The sequence below is a fragment of the Rhinopithecus bieti genome, unplaced genomic scaffold (genome assembly GCF_001698545.2).
Source record: "Rhinopithecus bieti isolate Rb0 unplaced genomic scaffold, ASM169854v2 scaffold_61117, whole genome shotgun sequence".
Classification (NCBI taxonomy): Eukaryota; Metazoa; Chordata; class Mammalia; order Primates; family Cercopithecidae; genus Rhinopithecus; species Rhinopithecus bieti.
The window spans coordinates 2692622-2714331 of record NW_016824934.1 but is presented as its reverse complement, the minus strand read 5'-3'; the positions used below and the strand labels follow the sequence as shown (position 1 = coordinate 2714331).

Sequence of the window (21710 nt, the reverse complement as noted above, 5' to 3'; positions counted from 1 at the left end):
CATTTCTGTTAAGGCTGAAGTGTGGAGCTAGAATTGGTATATGGTAGCCTGTGTGGGAATGTTCTGAATTCAGGCATATTGTAGAATGCGGTGGTAAGAGTGATTGTAAGGTGATCTGGGTGGGTGGGTTTGATGGGAAGCTTAGCACCTTCAAGTTTTTACTATTGGATTGGTTAGATTCTCCAGAGAAAAGCCTTCCCATTCTTCTCCTTAGAGGGCCCTATTTTGGGATCTTAGTGGCGGAAGACTAGGGTTCTCTGCCTTTAGCATTCAGTCTGTATAGTCCCCATGCCCACAGTCTAGAGACTGTTTCATTAATACCTTCTCCAGAGAATAAAGTTGTAGACTTTTTCCTGGGGCAGTTGCCTAATAGAATGAAGTGAGGTAGGACACCTAGAGATATTCCTTTGTCAGTTTACACACAGCCCTAACCCCTTTCACCTTTTAGTTCCAAAGGTATCAGCTACTGCTTCATGTGAATTTTTTTGTTTTATTTTTTGAGAATACTGCAGGGTAAATTGGCTTGGTTTCTCAAATGCCCCCACTACTGGCTTGGGATTTTAATTTTTATGTGTTGTAATCTGTTAGTCTTTTTGGTTTTGGAATTTGAGGGGTAATATTTAGGAAAACCTCCATTTCCCCATCTCCACTCAAGACGAACTCTTTTCAAGAGTATGAAAAGAATCACCTTGGCCGGGCGCAGTGGCTCAAGCCTGTAATCCCAGCACTTTGGGAGGCCGAGACGGGCGGATCACGAGGTCAGGAGATCGAGACCATCCTGGCTAACACGGTGAAACTCCATCTCTACTAAAAAATACAAAAAAAAAACTAGTCGGGCGAGGTGGTGGGCAGCTATAGCCCCAGCTACTCGGGAGGCTGAGGCAGGAGAATGGCGTAAACCCGGGAGGCGGAGCTTGCAGTGAGCTGAGATCCGGCCACTGCACTCCAGCCTGGGTGATAGAGCGAGACACCGTCTCAAAAAAAAAAAAAAAAAAAAAATCACCTTTGTTTCTGGGTTCTTTTGTAGTTTTATTTTGTACATTTTAAACTGTTAGTTATTAGGGAATAAATTTTTGTTAATGGTGTGGAGGTAGTAATTAAACTCCTTTTTTTCTTCTAGAGGAATAGCTAGGTGTCTCAATACCATTTATTGAATAATCAATTTTTGCCCTGCCCTGATTTGAAATACCACCCTTGTCATACGCTAACTTCCTGCGTTCTTATTTTGTAGTGGTAAGATACACATAATATAAAAATCACAATTATCTGTTCTTTCATGATCAATGTCTAAAAAGTGCTAATTTGTGAAAAGATGACCTTTATAACCTAATATGCCAAAAAGAGAGTGAAGGGAAAGATGGAAGATTATCCTGTCTACTTCCTGCAGACTGCTTTCCTGTTGTTCTGTTGGTTCCCTCTGAGCACTATTTTGCCCAATCATTGTGCACTTACTGGACTGAGTTGAGCTATAGCTACTGGGAGAACATATTCCCTTTTGTGACAACCCTTTAGGATTTCCATGAGAGATTACTTCCTCTTCTAAGTGGATGTTAGAACCAGAGGCATTATAACATATGACTGGGTCAGAAACTTGTTTGAAGGGTTCCAAACATGTCAGAGTCTAGTACAGTCCTTATGGTTTGGCATACATTCTTTAGGTAATTAATCTTAACAGCTAAAGTAATTTTATTTACTTTCCTGTATTATGTGATGTCTCTGGTTATTTGTTTTAACTTTTTTTTACAGCTTGGCCTTCGAATTTGGTAAATAGTTTTTAGTCACTTAGTGATTAATCATTTTATTTAAATGTAATGAGCTTTTATTATAAGGGAATGGTTATCTTGTTTTAAGAATAACCTGGCTGCTTACTCAGTCAATCAGCATCATTTATTTCATTGCTGACTTTGTAGAGAGACCTCTACTTTATGCATTAAGAATATATAGAATAGGCCGGGCACGGTGACTCACGCCTGTAATCCCAGCACTTTGGGAGGCCAAGGTGGGCGGATCACCTGAGGTCGGGAGTTCGAGACCAGCCTGACCAACATGGAGAAACCCTGTCTCTACTAAAAATACAAAATTAGCCAGGTGTGGTGGCGCATGCCTGTAATCCCAGCTCCTGGGGAGGCTGAGGCAGGAGAATCGCTTGAACCCTGGAGGTGGACCTTGTGGTGAGCCGAGATTGTGCTATTGCACTCCAGCCTGAGCAGCAAGAGCGAAACTCTGTCTCAAAAAAAAAAAAAAAAGAATACATAGAATATGCGGGCCAGGCCGCGTTGGCTCACGCTGTAATGCACCCAGCACTTGGGAGACCGAGGCGGGCAGTCACAAGGTCAGGAGATCGAGACCACAGTGAACCTCGTCTCTACTAAAAATACAAAAAAAATTAGCCGGGCGCGGTGGCGGGCGCCCGTGTAGTCCGCAACTACTGTACAAGGAGGCTGAGGCAGGAGAATGCCGTGATGCCCGGGGAGGCCGGAGCTTGCAGTGAGCCGAGATTGCTGCCACTGCACGTGCCAGCCCGAGGGAGGCGAGCAAGACTGCCGGTCTCAAAAAAAGAAGAAGACAAGAAAAAAGGAAAAAAAGGTTTGCTGCCTGTGAGATAGTAGGTTAAAGGTAAAGGCGACGTTGTAAGGTGGGCCGGATAGGTAGGTTAGTGCAGAAATAGACGAGCAGAATGCACTTAAGCACCACAATTCTTAACAAATGAAGCGCACAATTCTCCTACAGGGTGTCAGCCTGTAGGAGTTTATATTTTTCAAAAGATGGCCCATACTCTTAAGGCTTTTAAATCATTGGAAGACTTTGGAAGACTGTTAGCTCCTCTCTCTCTCTCTCTCTCTCTCTCTCTCTCTCTCTCTTTTTTTTTTTTGAGACCGAGTCTCACTCTGTCGCCCAGGCTGTAGTGCAGTGGTACAATCTCAGCTCACTGCAACCTCCACCTCCCAGGTTCAAGTGATTCTCCTGCCTCAGCCTCCCAAGTAGCTGGGATTTCAGGCACCCACCACCATGCCTGGCTAATTTTTTATTTTTACTAGAGACTGAGTTTCACCATGTTGGCCAGGCTGGTCTCGAACTCCTGACTTCAGGTAATCCACCCTCCTTGTACTCCCAAAGTGCTGGGATTACAGGCATGAGCCATCGTGCACAGCCGGCTACTCTTTTAATTGACAGCTACATAGCAGGGGAAACTGGTGTTTGGGCTTGTGAATAAACATCATTGTTTTTGTTTTTTTCTATGAAGTGTTAGTTTTGAATGACCCATTATTTGTAGCCAGTAATCAGAATATTCAAGTGTTGCTGATTTTATGTTCTGTTTCTTCTAGATGTCATTGCCAAGAAGAGCAAAAGTACAGGTCCAGGGTGTGGTACCGAAAGATGAATTTTCTTCATGCTCTGAGTTGTAAGCATTCTGGTTTAATATGTGGATAGGGGAATGATGAATATTTTAGTAAGGAGTAATGCATTCTGTCACTTTCTAACTCCTTAAGTGATGTGGGTAGAAAAAACTGTTTTTTATTCATTCATACAACAAATATTTGTTGAACTCATGCTATGTTCCAGGTTCTGTCTAGTGCTGCTAATAAAGTATTGAAAGGAGAGAGAAAGTAACCAACTAAATATATAACATAATATTTACACTAGAATGTAAGCTCCATGAGTGCACAGAGTTTTATCTATTGCTTTAGAGCAGGATTTTTCAGCCTCTGCACTACTGACATTGTGTGCAAGATAATTCTGTGTTGTAGGGGCTATCTTTTGGCTTGTAGGATTTTTAGCAGCATCCTTGGCCTCTATCCACTGGATGCCAGTAGCTTCCTGCCCAGTTATAACAATTAAAAATGTCTCCAGACATTGCTAGATATCCCCAGTTGAGAATCTCTGCTTTAGAATGTCATATTAGGTGCTCTGAAGATATTTGTTAAGTAAATGACTGACAATATTTGTGGTAATAAGTACTATAATGAAAAATAAAACGGCAGGGGATAGAGAGCATAGTGAGTGGTTGCAGTCGGGGGGGCATTTTGGATAGAGTAGTCAGAAAGTTATTTTGGAAGATGTGGCAAGAGATCTAGATGAGATTTGGGGGTGCAACTTGCAAAGATCTTGGGGATGGGTGTTCCAAATAGAGAAAGCAGCAAGTGCAAAGACCATGAGGCAAGAGTATGTTTGGTGTGTTGAGGGAACAGCAAGAAGACCAGTGTGGCCAGTCTAGAGACATGAGGCAGAGAGTGGTAAGACATGAGATTATAATGAGTAGGATCTGGCTCTAATAGGGTTAGATCCTTCTCCTTAGTCCCTTTGACTTCTCTTCTCACCAACCTCTAAATGAATCCCTCAAGGCTTAATTCTAACCACCCCCCCAACATCCTCTCCCCTCCCCCCACTCCCCTCCCCTTGGTAGCTGATCTTATCTTATGACTCAATATAAAATCTCAGTTTTATACAGTATCTCCAACTTGATCTTCCCTGGTATTAGATTTTTATTTGAAGTGGGTTGGGAGGACACTGGAGGGTTTTGGGTAGGGATGTTATGTGACCTGGTTTATATTTGTAAAATATTCTGGTTTCTTGGTGGAGAATAGACTATAGGGGGCAAAACTGGAAGTAGGGGAAATGAGTTAAGGAGATTATTTAGAAGCTTAGGGTTCTAGATGTGAAAGTGATGAGAAATGGTCTAATTTGGGATATATTTTGAAGGTAGAGTGGACAGGACATGGTGCTGGATTGGATTTGGGTTATGAAAGAATGACAGACATTTTGGGAAGACTGGAAGAGGAACAGGTGTGAGAGTGGTGGAATCAGGAATTCTGTTTTGGACTTGGCGAGTTTGATGTGATTGCTGGACATTCAGGTGAAAGTGGATATACAAGTCTTGAGCTCAAGGAGGGAAGGGGAAGTTGGAGACACTATGTAAAATTGAGATTCCCAGCTGGGTGCCGTGGCTCACACCTGTAATCACAGTGCTTTGGGAGGCCAAGTCGAGCTGATCACTTGAGGCCAGGAGTTTGAGACTAGCCTGGCCATCATAGTGAAACCCGTCTCTACTGAAAATACAAAAATTAGCCAGGCGTGGTAGTGCATGCCTATAATCCTAGCTACTTGGGAGACTGAGACATGAGAATCACTTGAACCCAGGAGGTGGAGATTGTAGTGAGCCGAGGTCACGTTACTGCACTCCAGCCTGGGTGACAGAGGGAGACTCCGTCTCTAAATAAATAAATAAAAATAAAATAGAGATTCCTGTATTTTGAAAATAAAAGATTAGCTGGCAAGAGAGCATAGAGGGAGGAGAGGGCTGAGGACTAAGCCTCGAGGGATTCCAACATTTAGAGATTAGGGAGAAGAGGAGTCAAAAGGACTAAAGAGAAGCTGCCAAGAAGTAGTATGAAAACCAAGGGCTGGGGTTCCTGTATATAAGGGCTGTGCTCTAAGAGGTGAGTGCCAGATGCTCCTGAGAGCTCACGTGATAGGGAAGGAGAGTTGACTAGCTGCCTTAGAACTACTTCATGTATCTGTGCTTGTGTTTTCTTCATAATAACTAAAGGGCTTGAATCTTGGTGATATTCCTCTGTGAAATAGGGTTAGTCAGTAATACTGGTTGATAGGTGATGAGACTAAGGAGGGAAGAAGTCATCCTGCTCAGTTTGATGATAGTATGAGGAATAGAACCCTAGTTTTCTAGTTCATTGGTTTTCTAATTATAGTTTCTTTCAGTTGCATTGCTATTATGTTATTCTGATGATTCCTGTTTTTTGTTTGATTGTTTGTTTTTGTTTACCAGGCTTAGTGTTACCTCTGAAGAGAACACCAGTAGTTTGACCTATCATGATTATTCTCTTCTAGAGCATAATTCCAGTCAGGTTTTTGTCCCCGGGAAGAATTTAACATGAAAAAACCCAGACCTCCCTATTCACTCATCTCAGTAAAGGAAGTCTCACTAATATTGACCTTTTACATTAGAGTAGAAATGAATGGAATTAACTGGGTTGGCAGGAGCGTGATGGTCCTTTAACAGAGTTCCCATGGCTGCTTTTTCTCTGCTCTTGCTGTGAGTTTGATTCTTGGTTGTTAGAAAAGTACCATAGTTGCCCCTGATCCAATCTAATCAGGAAAGAAATCCATTCTGTGAAAGGAAAAAAGGGTTAATTAAAGCAGTTGGAATGGTCTTGGTGCTGGCTTTTAATGTAATTTAGGGTGTTTCCTAGAACCATTTCTCAATCCTTTCATTGATTTGAATAACTTAATACAATTTAAATGAATCTGATTAGTAGTTGGGAACTTATTTAAGTGCTTTTCACTGTTAAAATTGAAAAGCTCACATTGACTATGGTTTGACATGACCCAGTAAATTACTTAAGGTAATAAATGATTTTTTATGTCTTGAATGAATGTGTGTATGTGTTTGTCAGTTAGGTGAGAAGAGAATGGAGAGACAGAGCTGTGATTTACAGTACACTGGGGTATTTTTACACTGATCTGTCATCAACACTGTTGGTTCAATTCTTAGCAATAACTGTTCACAGCCTGTACTCAATCACTCCATTTTATATTAAACACCTCCTACTTTATCATTTTTTTCAAGAATCATGCATCTCTTTTTTACCTTTGACATTTGCTTTTATTTTCCTGGAGATTATTCTGTTGATTTACTTCTAGATCATCTGCCTCTGAAGAAGATGACAAGGAAGATAGTGCCTGGGAGCCCCAAAAGAAAGTTCCCAGAAGCCGTAAGCAGCCCCCTCCCAAGGAATCCAAACCAAAGAGGATGCCTCGGGTGAAGAAGAATACCCCACAGATCAGTGATGGCTCAGAAGTCATTGTTAAGGAGGAGCTGGTAGGTGCTATAACTGGATGGAGGGAACTCTGTGGTGTCTTCCTGATTGGTGATGTTACTTTCTTATTCTACAGAGTAGGACAAGGCATGTAAATGACAAAAACTGCCAGCAATGGCATTCCCTACCATGGGTCTTAATTTTTGGGTCTTTACTGTGTTTCTGTGTCTATTCCCTTTTCCCTCTCCTAGGAGTTGGTCTGGGTGTGGTAGTGCTGGTAATGATGGTGGCATTAGCAAATAGTTGAGTGCTTACCATTAGCCAGGCAATGTGCTCAGCGTTTCATTTAAATGATCTTACTTAATCTTTATAACAACCATTGAGGCAAGTGCTTTTATGCTGATTTTATAGATGAGAAAGCTGAAGAGAGATGTTAAGTGACTTGCTCATGGTGTACAGATAGTAAGTGATAGAACTGGGTTTCTAAGTTAGGAACATGATTTTGTCAGCATTTTGGGAACAGATATATCTCTCTTGGGTGTTTTTACATCAGCTGTGTTCACAAGAGAGATAAATACAGCCAGAGTGTTGGTTTAATAATTAATAGTTTAAAATAATAATCTTAAAGATGTGAAATTCTTATGGCCAGCATTTTGCTCTCCTTGGAGGCTAATCTAAATAGGGAATTAAATAGTAATCAGAAATTTACTTGATGAGCATGGACTCAGAATAGGATGATGAGATAAATCCATTCATTTGAGTTTATTGAATGTCTACTGTGGTGTAGGCACTGTGCTTGTCACAATGGCAATTGAATGTTTTAATAGCTTGAAGCTGAGACAGTATGAAGTATCTACCTTAGAGCAGGGCTCTCTTACTGTTGGGGTGAAAATACTCAAAATTTGTTTGTGAAGCTTTCCTCTCTTTCTTGTGTTATTTAAAAAGCGCTGATCATATTTGCTTTCTGCAGTTCTTTTTCTATTCCTCTGTGGCTGACAACACCCTTTATGATTGCCACTTTCTTTAGATATGTCAATTCATTTGATTAGGTTATCAACTCTTTTAGGCCTGGGAGTTATTTTATCTTTATATCTCTGCTCTGATCCATTCTATTTTGGGCAAAAAATTTAATACTCAGAGGGCTCTGTAATGTTCATTATTTTCAAGTTCAGTTGGTGGTGGTGGTAAGTTGGCATTGGGGTGGAAGTGCCCTTTATTGTAGTCCTAAATATTCTTAATAGTGATTCTGGAAAAAATACTTGATAGAAGAGAAGACAGAATTTTGACTGATATTTGGTTTGGGAACTGTTCATGTTTGTGCCATCTGCATCACTTAGGTAATGAAGAACAGACCAGCTTGGGGGTAGGGTCTTTGTCTTATTTACACAATCCGCAGTGCCAAGATGGGTGCCAAGTCTCATTTCTTCACACTTGAGCTGTCACTTGGATTGGGGAGCAGTGGCGTTGCAGAGTGTAGTCTCTAGACACCTACACCTACACCTCTAGACACCTGTGTGGGCTGCTGTGAGGACTCTTGTTAAGGAAAAGTACCTGACATTAGCCTGCTGTCATTCTGTGTTCTATCCTCTACTCTTCAGCAGAGATTGGTGGCATGTGTTGCCTGTTGAGTTGTATGAGCGAATGAGTGTTACTTTTCTCCCTGCTAAGTGGTTGACTTTGATAGCAAGTTTTCATCTTGGTTTTCTGGCATGTGTAGACCTATCCTTTACTCATTTTAAAAAATTAAACTGCTTATTTCTAAATAGACATGCAATGGCAAGAAATAATAGAAGAATTCCCTGTACTCTTTATCCATTTTTTCCCGAATGGTAGCATCTTGCAAATCTATGGTAAGATATCACAACCAAGATACTGACATTGATAAAATCCACTGATCTTATTTAGATTGCTCTAGTTTTACTTGTATTCATTCATGTGTATGTATATGTATGTACTTGGTTGTATGTGATTTTATCACACATGTAGGTTTGTGTATCTACCGTGACAGAACAGTTCCATTACCACAAGGATGCCTAGTGTTGCCCTTTTATAGCCACACCCACCTCCCTGCATCATCCCTGACCCTTGCCAACCTCTAATCTGTTCAGGAATGTTATATAAATGTATTCATATAGTATATAACTTTGAGATTGTCTTTTTTCCCCATTCAACATAATTTCCTTGAGATTCTTCCAAGTTATTGTGTGTATCAATAATTTGTTCACTTTTATTTGTGAGTAATATTCCCTGGAAATTGCTTTTATCTTCTAATTCTCATATGTTCTCTTTGTGGTTTGATAGAATAGCTCTGTGGCTATTGCTGACACTGCTTTGGAAGACAGAAAAAATGAATTGGATACCGTACAGACTCTGAAAACAGCCAAGACAAAACGGAAATGTTCAGCACAGCCACATGCAGCTCGAAGGACCAAAAAACTGAAAGTTGATGAAGAAACCAGCAAAGCCAGCAACTTAGAGGGTGAGAGTAATAGTTCAGAGACACCATCCACAAGCACTATGTGCGGAGGTACATGCAAGATGGAAGAGAATGAAGATGACTTTACATTTGGTCAGTCCCCTTTAAAGAAAATGAAGACTGAAACATGTCCTCAGGGGCAGCCTGTCAAGTTTCCAGCAAATGCCAACAATATTAAAGAGGAGGTGGAAATGAATTGGGACATAGTACAGGTATGTGGAGCCTTTTCTGTCACTTTTGTTTGAGTGCTTTCTTTTTGACTAGCATAGGGGTTGTACTGTCTAAGGGAAGGGCTGGGGGTTTTCACTTCTCTCTTCAGTTTTGCCAATGATTTCTGGAGGCTTTCCCACTTGATACTTTCTTGGGGACACTGTTTTGTGTTATAGCTAATCATCAGTTCTTCAGCTAAGATATGTGGCCTCACTTGGCCTTTGCCATGGTGTTTTAGTGAACATACACTATATAGACAGGCTGTACCAACTGGTCGGGCCCCCACAGGTTCTTTGTTAAGTTTTTGCTTTGAACTTGGACTGTATTTTCCTATAAAAGCAGTGTAGGTGATTAGGTCACTGGCTGTTCATACATCTAGTTAACCCTTAGTATGATGTTGTAATGTACTACAAGACCTAGCAATTTTTGAAAGGAAATTCTATAAGAATTCCAACTTGAGATGCCAGAATTATATGTCTTACTACAGGGGAAATCAGATTTCTCCCAGTTTTTTTGGTTGGCTTTGGGGACAGTATTAGAGACCTGAAGAGTGACTCGTGAGCTTTTGTCTGTCCGAGCACACTCTGGGACCATTTTTGACTAAATTGTGGTAGTGCCTCTCAGAGTAGATGGGGGTGACTTCCCTCCCTGTTATCTGTCCCATGTGGTTCTCTTTCCCTTGCTGTGATTGTGGCTGTAGAGCCAAGGGCCTCTGCTGGATCCTGATTCCACTTCTCAATCTGGGACTGCCTGTGTGTCACCTTTGTTCTTCAGAGGAATGTCTTTGTACCCATACTGCCTTTTCTATTATCTATTAGTAAAATGTCACTGGTAATTTTTAATCATGATTTTTCTTCTCTCTGGTGCACTAAGGAATAGAATGTTGCTTTACAACTTTTCCTCTTACCCTTGTTCCTGAATGAATAGTCCAAGGTATCTTGGAAAAACAGAGTATAATTAGGCTCCGTTCTATGCTTTCTTTTTCTTTGTTCGTTTAGACCTAGAGGGCAGCGTTTTTAAACTGTGGTCCATGGACTTCCTGCATCAGATTCACCCTGAAGCCTTTCTTAAAGTTCTTGGTTCCAGACCAGGCCTACAGAGGCAGGTGGACATGTACCACGTCCCTTCTCTTTTCTTTTTCTAACACTTTTTAAGCTTATTTCCATTGTTGACATAGATCCACCTCTGGTAGTTGACAGTGTGCAGGAGGAAGTTAAGAAATTTTAGACTGTGAAGTCTCTGGTCTTTGAAACTTGGTAATAAGTTATTCATAGTAAAGAGCTACTTATTCTATGACTCTGCTTCCCACCCTGTGTTACAGGGAAAGAGATATAGAAAGTGGCCCTGCCTTAATCTTTTGTCTCTAGGTTACAAGTAATAGAAACTTCTTTATAATGAGCCTAAGTAGAAAAGAGTTTTTCACCAAGGACATAGGGACCTTTAAAAGAACAAAAGGGACAGAATGCGGTCAAGTCTCCCAAAGGACTTGAACCAGAAATTGGGAAACTGTGAGGACTCAGAGAAGATGCTCTTAGTTTTCTCTCTATCTGGTGTCTTATAATCACCAATTTCTGCTGCTTCTCTGCTTGAGTTACTATTTTCTCAGCAGATAAGATTTCCTTGCTTCTTTACAGAGGATAAAAAATGACAGCTCCCTAGTTTATTTGCCATTAGTTTTATTAGTTACGTAGACTGACCAGTTACTTCTGTATTCCAGTTCCAATTTTTTTTTTTTTTTTTTTTTGGTGAGACGGAGTCTCATTCTGTTGCCCAGGCTGGAGTACAGTGGCACAATCTTGGCTCACTGCAACCTCCGCCTCCCGGGTTCAAGCGATTCTCCTGCCTCAGCCTCCTGAGTATCTGGAACCACAGGCATGTGCCCCCACGCCTGGCTAATTTTTTGTATTTTTAGTAGAAACGGGGTTTTACTATGTTAGCCAGAATGGTCTCTATCTTCTGACCTTGTGATCCGCCCGCCTCGTTCTCCCAAAGTGCAGGGATTACAGGCAAGAGCCACCATACCTGGCCTCCAGTTCCAAATTTTAAGAAGAAAGTCTGATTGGCTGAATTTGGGTCAGGTATCTACCTCTGGTCCAGTGCCTGGGATGCTGAGGCCTCATCATATTTTAGAAATACGGCTGCCAGAGTTCCACCTGTGTGTGTGTGTGGGGGTGTGTGTGTGTGTGTGTGTGTGTGTGTGTGTGTGTTGGGTGGGCGGGGGTGTTCTCTGAGAAAAGGAGGGCATTTCTGGGCCACCTGAAGATGTCTGCTTCAGGGTTCAGCTTTATAATGTAAATTTATAATTCTAGGTGATGATTAGTCACTGTTGGCAAAGATTTACATAGGTTTCTTTTACCATAATACCTTAAGGTGTTGGTTTACAGATCTTTAATTGACAAGGGATAATAATACTTACCATTTATTTGTAGATGACTTGTTATGAGCTCGGCTCTGTACTAGGCACTTTATATTCATTTAATACATTATCATGATGGATTAGTAGATACAATGGGTTATCAAAAAATCCTTTACAGATAGGAGTAGAATAGACAGAAAACAGTTTCGTTTGTTCAGAAAAACCATCTTAAAGTTAATAATTACTGAGAAATTACTGAGAATTGACTCAAGGTAGTTGTAGAATTTAGTTTCTAGTTTGCATCACTTCTTTAATAGGTATAACTAAAGTTGATTTCAGAGCTTTGAGAGAAGAAAATAACTGCAGTTCATTAACCTAGACTTTTAATGTTTTGTTAGGGATGAATACCTGGGTTCCCTAATGAGTTCTGTAATGTCACTAAAATAGCAGCTAAACAAAGCCTTTTGGAAAATACATTCCAAGAGATAGGCAAGATTACTTGCTGAGTAGAATGAGGAGGGACAAGTGTATGATAAGCAATAGGTGCCCAGCTGCCAGAAGGTGAGTGACAAAGGAAAAGCAAAGAAACAAAAGTTTTATTTGTAAGCCAGTAGTAGTAATGTCCTTTGTTGTGTTGTGGGAATAGTGACTTGGAAGCAAGTTGTCTCATTTAAAGGCACAAGAACTATTTTATGGCCTTTTGCCCTCTTAGAAAATATTTTGAAAATTATAGTCATACTAGATTTTCCTTTTAATTCCAAGCAACTTTTTTTCCTCTTCTTCCTTTTTTGAAGTGAATTTTGACAGCTGAAAGCCTGTTCTCTGAGAATCTGGGCACTCCTTGCCTGTGAGTTGGGAAGTGGTTTTTGGGATGCTGCCACCTTTGCTGAGCAAGCCAATGGCAACTATTAAGCTCAGCATTTTCCTGGTGGGTTTAGGGAAATTGCCTGGGAAACTATTACGTGTGAATTTACATGTTTGGGTTCTTTTTATTTAACCAGTTGCAATTATCCTTCCTTAATTTTAACGTGAATTTTACAGACAATTCTTGTGATATGTGTGGATTTCCTTTCCTATACTTTTAAAATTTCTCCGTAAACAGGAGAAACTTTGTGGGAAAGAAAGTAATTTTGTCTTAAAACTGTATTCCTGCTTGTAAACATGGTTGAGAACAGGGGTAGATGTTGGAAAAAGAGGGAACTGACAAGAATGAGAGTCAAGTAATACAAAGCCAGAAAATCAGAAAAAGTCTTGAACATTTGGATATGGACCAGACTCAATGAAATACCTGTAACATGCATATTATCTGCCACAAAATGTATGTCCAAATTCTTTGGGGAAATCCTGAATAGTATCTAGTTAGCAAGGAATGGTTAATGAAACTTAATTATATAGAAATTATTATGTATTACTAGTTGAACATGTGGAAATGTCATTTATATTTCCTTCATTTTGTGTACTATTCCCCATGGTCTTGGCCACAATAAAACTTGGTCCTCTGTTTTTTCCTTTTGAGGTGTATTTCTCAACTCTGAAAACTACAGATTTTTTTTCAGGAACATCACTGTCTTGTTTGGAGAGGCAGAACTGTATATAGTCAACACTTGATTTAGTTTTAGGCTTGTCGAAAGGACAAAATTACAAGTTTAGTTTAAAGATCTAATTTGGGTGTGTGATTCTAGAATCAAGCAACACTTTGTTTCATAAAATAGGATAAGTGTTCTAATGAATTGAGCAGGGGAGTTGGTTTTATACATAGGACTAATGAAAGCAGAAACAACAGAACGCGGTTACTTTCCTTGTAAGGTGGAGAGAGGGAGACGAAAAAATAGAAAAATAACAGCTAAAATGAAGTTACTTCAGTCTTTTTGTATAAGGATTAAAGTAGAGGGAACTTTATTATCATGCTCATTGAAGATTGAAATTGGCCTGTTTGGGAACTTGGCTGTTATTCTTTAGATTTCTTGGAAAGTCAGATAATAACTTTGTTTTAGTTTGGTGACTAAAACTTTAGCCAGGGTGAGTCCATTTTGATTTTTAGTCTATAGACCATAGGATCTATTGGGGTCTACTGCAGGAGCTTCATCCAAAACAATGGCCTCCTATAATGTTTTAACAGACATTATACATGAATGTATTTTGTTTCTTATTTCCTGATCAGGGGTTGGGGATCACCAGGTCTTTTGACAGAAGCAACCTACTCCTTTTCAGCCCTTTCTCCCAAACTGCAAATGTGTGATTGTGACCAGAAACAAGTTTTTGTTAAAGGTATTTTGCAAATATGTTATGGATACCATGAACTGTAAGAATTGGAAGAAGTGACTAGCTACAGACAGTTTTTGTGAAAATTAAACTGCTCCAAAGGTGGTGGTTGTCCAGTTTCTTTCGGGAGTGGTGAGTGTAGGGGAGTTGAGCAGCCGTGTGTAATATCTTAGTAAAGTTTGCTAAACAGGGAGAAAAGGCAAACAAAACCTTTTTTATTAGCTATTTTCCCTTTGTTGCAAGAGATTGTGTGGGGTTATGTGGGTGAAGAAAACCGTGGGATGACAAAATTGGGGAAAGAAGTGAGACAAAAAAGTGGTCAGCATTTCTCAGTTGTGTATCTCAGTGCAATTCTGTGTATAAATGCGGAACCACTTATTAGGTTTAACCTATTTGTCCAGGAGAAATTAAATAAGAGAAATTATATTGGTACTTTTTGTTAATATAATTTAGTTGCTAGTATTTATTATGGGCTTTTAAAAAAGCAACTTCTTTTTGAAGTATAACATACAGAAAATTGTACATAAATGTACAGCTCAGGGATGTTCAGAAGTGTAACCATGCAACAGGCTTCCAGAACATTACCAACATCTTAAAATCCCCCTTTATACCCTTTTCCAATTCCTCCTTCCCTCTCATACAACCACTCTTCTGATTTCTAACAGCATAGATTGGTTTTTCCTTTTGCAATCTGTAAGGAAACGTGTGTGTGTAATAGAATAAGTGATACAGTGAAATAACTAGGTAAGGGTAAGGAGAACAGCAGAAATCAACAGCTTTTCAGAGGGGAGGTGGCCAGTTGCTGGTTTGGGAGTGATTTAGAATAGAAAATTCTCTCAATTCCACTCATTAGAGAGTCATTTAACTTAGATGTTCTTCTAAAATGCAGATGCTGCCTGGATGATTAAGGCTATAGTTCATTTGCTTGATACCAAGATGTTTTCTTTTTAACTGAGGAAATAGGAATTTCCTTTTGGAGCAGTAAATCTCAGGACACTTTGGGAAAAAGCATTTTCTTGGAGATTTTAGAGAGAGAGCAGTAAGCCATCAGATCTCATGAGACTCATTGTTCCAAGAATAGCATAGAGGAAACCGTCCCCCATAATTCAGTTATCTCCACCTGGTCGTGTCCTTGACACATGCGGATTATGCCAGAGGAATCATCTTGCTTGGCATGTAAATTGAATTTTTGAAGAGGTTTTTTTTTTTTTTTTTTTTTTTTGAGACGGAGTCTCGCTCTGTCTCCCAGGCTGGAGTACAGTGGCCGGATCTCGGCTCACTGCAAGCTCCGCCTCCCGGGTTTATGCCATTCTCCTGCCTCAGCCTCCCAAGTAGCTGGGACTACAGGCGCCCACCACCTCGCTCAGCTAGTTTTTCATATTTTTTAGTAGAGACGGGGTTTCACTGGGTTAGCCAGGATGGTCTCGATCTCCTGACCTCGTGATCCGCCCATCTCGGCCTCCCAAAGTGCTGGGATTACAGGCTTGAGCCACTGCGCCCCGCTGAAGAGGTTTTATAGTTTGTGCGATTTTGGGCAGTTTACCTTTTGGCCCTCAGTTTTGCATTTGTAAAATGGGAACAATAAAGTACCTTTCTCATATAGTTTAAATGAGTTTATATTGACTGTGTAAAAGTGTTTGGAACATAATAGACTCTATAGAGGAATTAGCCTAAGACAACAGTCAAAATAAGTGTCTCTCTGTCTTAGAGGTAAAAAAAATTCTTGAGAATGCATTTTTCCCCCCTTACTCTCATTCCTATCTGCCAGTTAATTTTTTAAAAATATTAAAGTAGTAAATGTGAATCGCTTATAGGTGAAAACTGTGGTAGTTCTTTGCCCTACCCCTTCCCAACTCTAAGACTTGCTCTCTATTTTTAGCTCTTTTAGTTGTTTCTTTGTTGTTTGCCTAATTTTTCTAAAACACACATTATTAAACCCCCACCCCAGAGTTTCTGATTGAGTGGCTTTTGGCTGGGACCCAAGAATTTGCATTTTTAGCAAGTTCTCAGATGATGCTTATGCTGCTGGTTTGGGGACCACACATTGTAAACCACTGCTGTAGTTCATAGATCTCATCAACTCTTGAAAAGGGGGTTGACTCAATAGCTGAAACCAAACCACGAGTGGATCCGTTGTTGAATGGCTTTGTTACCAGTGGAAGGTATCCCAGTTACTGATGTCAAATCTGTAAGGGTCTGCAGCAACCTAAGTTTTTGCCTCCTCCGAAGAAAGAATTCGACTGAGGGGCATAAGGCAAGAGAGACCAAGGCAAACTTCAGAGTAGGAGTGGAAGTTTGTTTAAAAGGCTTTAGAACAAGAAAGAAAGGCAAGGAAAGTATGCTTGGAAGAGACCCAAGCAGGCACTGAGGTCAAGTGTGGTGTTTAACTTTGATCCTAGGACTCTATAGGCTGGCCCCTTTCCTGTGATTCTTCCCTTAAAGTGGGCTGCCCACATGTGCAGTGCCTTCCTTACGCTTGGGAGGTGAGCACATGCTGTGTGTTTCGGAGGTTGTACATAGACCATCTGAGGCTTTATTTGCTTCTCTGGTGGTGTGTCCCGGTGTATTAGTCTGTTTTCATGCTGCTGACAAAGACATACTCAAGACTGGGAAGAAAAAGTGGTTTAATGGACTTACAGTTCCACATGGCTGGGGAGGTCTCAGAATCATGGTGGGAGGCAAAAGGCACTTCTTACGTGGCAACAGCAAAAGAAAACGAAGAAGCGAAAGTGGAAACACCTGATAAACCCATCGGATCTGGTGAGACTTATTCACTATCACAAGAATAGCACAGGAGAGGCTGGCCCCCATGATTCAATTACCTCCCCCTGGGTCCCTCCGACAACATGTGGGAATTCTGGGAGATACAATTCAAGCTGAGATTTGGGTGGGGACACAGCCAACCCATATCACAGCCAACCCATATCACACCCATATCCACCGTTTTCTTTCTCAATGTGCATGCCCAGGAAGTTACTTCTCCCTAGTGTCTGCATTCGGTTAACACTTTAGTGTAATAGGTATGGACCATCAGGAAATGGCCTCTTCCTGGGGCTGGCTGCCAATTTATCACTTTTAGAGAGGCAGTGTGATGATTGCCGAACCATCACCCCAACATTCCTAGTTGGGGAGGGGGGCTCTTCTGCCATGCTCATGTCTGTCTAACTACCTATAACAGCTTCATATTGAGTATAGGATATCAATTTCAAACTCTGTAGAATTCACCACGTAGCCTCATCTACCTTTGTGTTTCTCACCTGATCTTCACACGCCTTATACATGTAACTGTCCAGTGGGTTCACTTTACCCACTGCCTACACAGAGCCTATTTATCAAGACAAGGGAATTGCAATAGAGAAAGAGTAATTCACACAGACCCAGCTGCATGGAAGACCGGAGTTTTAGTATTACTCAAATCAGTCTCCCTGAAAACTGGGGAATTGGAGTTTTTAAAGAAAACTTGGTGGGTAGGGGGCCATTGAGTCAGGAGTGCTGATTGGTCAGGTCAGAGATGAAATCATAGGGAGTTCAAAGCTGTCTTCTTCTGCTGAGTCAGTTCCTGGGTGGGGGCCACAGGACCATATGAACTAGGTTATCAATCTGGGTGTTGCCGGCTGATCCATCTAGTGCAGGGGCTGCAAAATATCTCAAGCACTGATACTAGGTTTTACAATAGGAATGTTATCACCAGGAGCAATTTGGGGATTTTTAAAATCCTGAAGCCTCCAGCTGCATGACTCCTGAATTTGTATATTTTCACACAGCTATGAAGACATACCTGAGACTGGGTAATTTATAAAGGAAAGAGGGTTTTTTTTTTTGAGAGTTTCACTCTTGTTGCCCAGGCTGGAGTGCAGTGGCGTGATCTCAGTTCACTGCAACCTCTGCCTCCCTGGTTCAAGTGATTCTCCTGTCTCAGCCTCCCGAGTAGCTGGGATTGATTACAGGCATGTGCCACCATGCCCAGCTAATTTTTGTATTTTTAGTAGAGACAGGGTTTCATCATATTGGTCAGGCTGGTCTCGAACTCCTGACCTCATGTGATCCGCCCGCGTTGACCTCCCAAGGTGCTGGGATTACAGGCGTGAGCCACTGCACCTGGCCAGGGAAGAGGTTTAATTGACTTACAGTTCAGCATGGCTGGGGAGACCTCAGGAGACTTACAATCATGGCAGAAGGGGAAGCAAACATCCTTCTTCACGTGGTGGCAGGGAAAAGAAGTGCAAATAGAGGAAGTACCAGACACTTAGAAAACCATTGTATCTTGTAAGACTCACTCATTATCACGAGAACAGCATGGGGGAAACCACCCCCATGGTTCAATTACCTCCACCTGGTTCTGCCCTTGACACATGGGGATTATGGGGATTACAATTCAAGGTGAGATTTGGGTGGTGACACAGATCCAAACCATATCAACTCCTGAACCATAATTTCTACTCTTGTGGCTAATTTGTTAGTCCTGCAAAGGTAGTCTAGTCCCCAGGCAGGAAGGGGGTTTGTTTTGCAAAAATGCTTTTATTTTGTTTCAAAGCTAAACTGTAAACTAAGTTCCTCCCAAAGTTAGTTCAGCCTACACCTAGGAATGGACAAGGACAGCTTGGAGGTTAGGAACAAGATGGAGTTGGTTAGGTCGGATCTCTTTCACTGTAATAATTTTCTCAGTTATGATTTTTGCAAAGGCAGTTTTATACATTTCAGCATTACTGAACTTTTAGCAATTTAAAAAAATGTGCAGTGGTTTCTCATCAGAGGCTTTTGGTGTTATTCTGTGTTCCTGGAATTCCTGCCTCCCCATTTAGCTGCCTGGAAATACCTTCATTCTCTTGTTGCTTTTCCATTGCTGCAGAGTTCGATGTTTCCACCTTTCCTGTGGTCTTAAAACAATGTATAAACACTTCTGTCAGAGTATGAACCATATAGTATGTCAACTATTTACATGTCTATCTGCTTTTGTTAGCTTGTTAGCTCCTTGAGAAGAGGGACTTGATTTTTTTACATCTTGATTATCATTGGCTTAGTATGGTTATTGGCATATAATATGAGCTAAAATAAATGTTCAACTGAATCAATATAGAAAACATTTGGTAATTTGCAGTCCCCAAAATGAAGACCGCTTGTATGTGGTTTTGTTAGCCTTAATTTCAAGGATTGAATTTGCATAAGCAGCACTGTACACTCCCATAGTATACATGATGCCATATGGATTTGTTAGGACCTATTACCATCCAGGGTCTGGAGTCTTAGCTGTCTTAGGTTTGTTTTATTCAACAATAGATGAGCTTATGGGTAGTGGGAGCCCATGGATTGCCCTAACAATCACACAGTTCCAAAATGATGAGCATTCCTGTCGTTTCCACCTGTCATCTCTGTCTTTCAGAATCTTGCCTATCTTTCAAGGGTCAACCAAAATGCTATTCCTGCAGCAGGCCTCCCTTGATTACCTCAGGGAGATCTTTTCTCTTCTTTAAAAACATGGTACCACTTATTGCCTGGCCCATGCTGTTTTATTTTTACTTATTTGCATTAATATTTTATCTTCTCTTCTAGATTGCTAACTTCTTCATGAACAGCCTCATGAAGGCCTCTCAAGAGGGAAGTGGTTAGACCTTTACCTGTAGGTAGCTAAGAGTCATTGGAGCTTAAGTTCCACAAAAGAAAAAAAATAAGGGACTTGATTGCATTTGTATTTTAGAAATATAATCTGTAGTAATGTAGATGGGATGGGTGGGAGGCATAGACAACAATAAAAACCTACTACGAGTTCAGATAAAAGATGCTATTAGTGGAAACAGAGCTTGATGGGGGAGGGAATAGACATTTTAGAAGTTCTGTTTGCCTCCTTAGTGACAGAGTAGAGGGATGTGGTAGAGAATATACAGTGATGCTTAGGCTATTGATTAGAATGCTTTTGATTACAATAAGAGAAAACTATCTCAAACTAGTTTAAGCAATAAAGGAGATTTATTGATCTATGTAACAGGAAAATTTTGGTCAGTTCACTGAAACAATCTACTATTCTCTTAGCACCACCATCCTCATAACAATAAAATGGCTACAACTTTGAATTTCTACCTCTACAAACTATTTCTTCAGAGGAAGAAATTGTACCTGGGTCCAGAGTTCCAGCCCAAATCTTAAACTTCATGCTGATTGGGTTAATCTCCCTGGCCAGGGCAATGCAGCATTCAGGCTCTTAATTCTGAAAACAGCTGGTTACTTGAGCCACATGCTGTGGAGCTGGAATTAGGGTCAAGTGCTGTCAAGCCATGTAGCTGCTATATAATGGAGAGAGGTGGCCACAATATTGTGGGAAATAACCACAGTATCCCCTAAGGTTTCTGTGGTAGATGACATGATGTGGACTGGAATAGGAAACAGGAAAAGGTACAGGTTTGCAGGAGAAAATATAAATGAGTTGATTTTGTGAGGGTCAGGCAAGATAACAAGTAATGGGAGCATTTCTAAAGAGGGAGGAGCCTCATGAAGGCCTCGTAAGAGCAAAGTAACTGGGCTTGTTCTAGGAACTGAGAGAAGGCTATTGGGCTGGCATCTAATGATCTGAGGAAAGACTAGATAAGATGAGGTTGGAGAGAGGCTGATGTATTTTGGGTCATGGTAGGGAGTTTGGATTCCAAATGCAATGGAAAATCAGTGACAGATCAACATCCAGTATACATTTTGAAAATAACATTCGTGTTGCTTTGTGTATACTGGAATAGATGAGACTTAGAATTGGATGCAGGGAGAACAGGTAAAAGCTATTTCATTAGTTCAGGCTAGAACTAGACTGGGGTGTGGGGCAGAAGAAATGAAGAACAGTGATAGAGTAAGGAAATATTTTGCAGTTCAAGTTGACTGGTTCTTAAGATGGATTGGATTTAAGAGTTGAAGGAGTTAGAAGAGTTAGACTCTTAGTTTTCTGGGTTGAATTGCCATTTGAATAGCATAATATGGGTAAAACCAGAGGAGAAATAAGTTTGAGAAGAAGATAACTTTGGAAATGCAAGGTTTGAGATGCCCATTAGATTTCCGAGAGAATATGTCAAAATAGGTAGCTAAATGAGTCTGGAGCTCATGTGGAAGAGAGTCAGGGATAGAAATGTGAAATTGGCATTCTTATCGGAATTAGCATTAATCCATCATAATGGGTGATAAGATGTAGACCTTAGGATTTAAGATGCCTCATGAATGAGATATTCTCTGTAGTCTCTGGAGTTTAGCCATTTATTTCATATGTAGTCTTGAAATTCAGTCTGTTATGTATCTGGACTTGATTTTGGTAATCAGTTGATTATGATAATTCTTTAATAAATTTTCCCTGTTTTTTACCACAGTTTCTGTCAGATCTTGGGCATTCGGGGTTGAAATAATAATACAACATACTCCTTTTGTTCTTTACTTTGAAAGAGCTGCTTAGGTTTTTGGAAGCTACTAACATTGGATTTTGTTCTTTCTCTTTTCCAGGCTGACTTTTGTAAACTTTTCTGCTTAACTGTACATTTTGCTAAAACCTATAGACTTAAAAATAATTAAATATTTAAATAATTAATAAATCATCTTTTAATATTATTGTAAATAATTAGTATTTCAATATTATAAATAACATCAATTTTAATGTGTTTAAAAT

General features: G+C 40.4%; 1 protein-coding gene across 2 annotated transcripts in view; it reads left to right on the top strand.

Moving 5' to 3' along the window:
• The window catches only part of SRBD1 (S1 RNA binding domain 1), a 230276-nt gene that overhangs the window by 3233 nt on the left and 205333 nt on the right, over window positions 1-21710 (top strand). For both annotated transcript variants that reach the window (XM_017862740.1, XM_017862741.1), the window contains exons 2-4: window positions 3327-3403; window positions 6661-6838; window positions 9078-9464. In XM_017862740.1, coding sequence (XP_017718229.1) covers window positions 3327-3403; window positions 6661-6838; window positions 9078-9464 — 642 coding nt within the window. The remainder of the gene's footprint in view (window positions 1-3326; window positions 3404-6660; window positions 6839-9077; window positions 9465-21710) is intronic.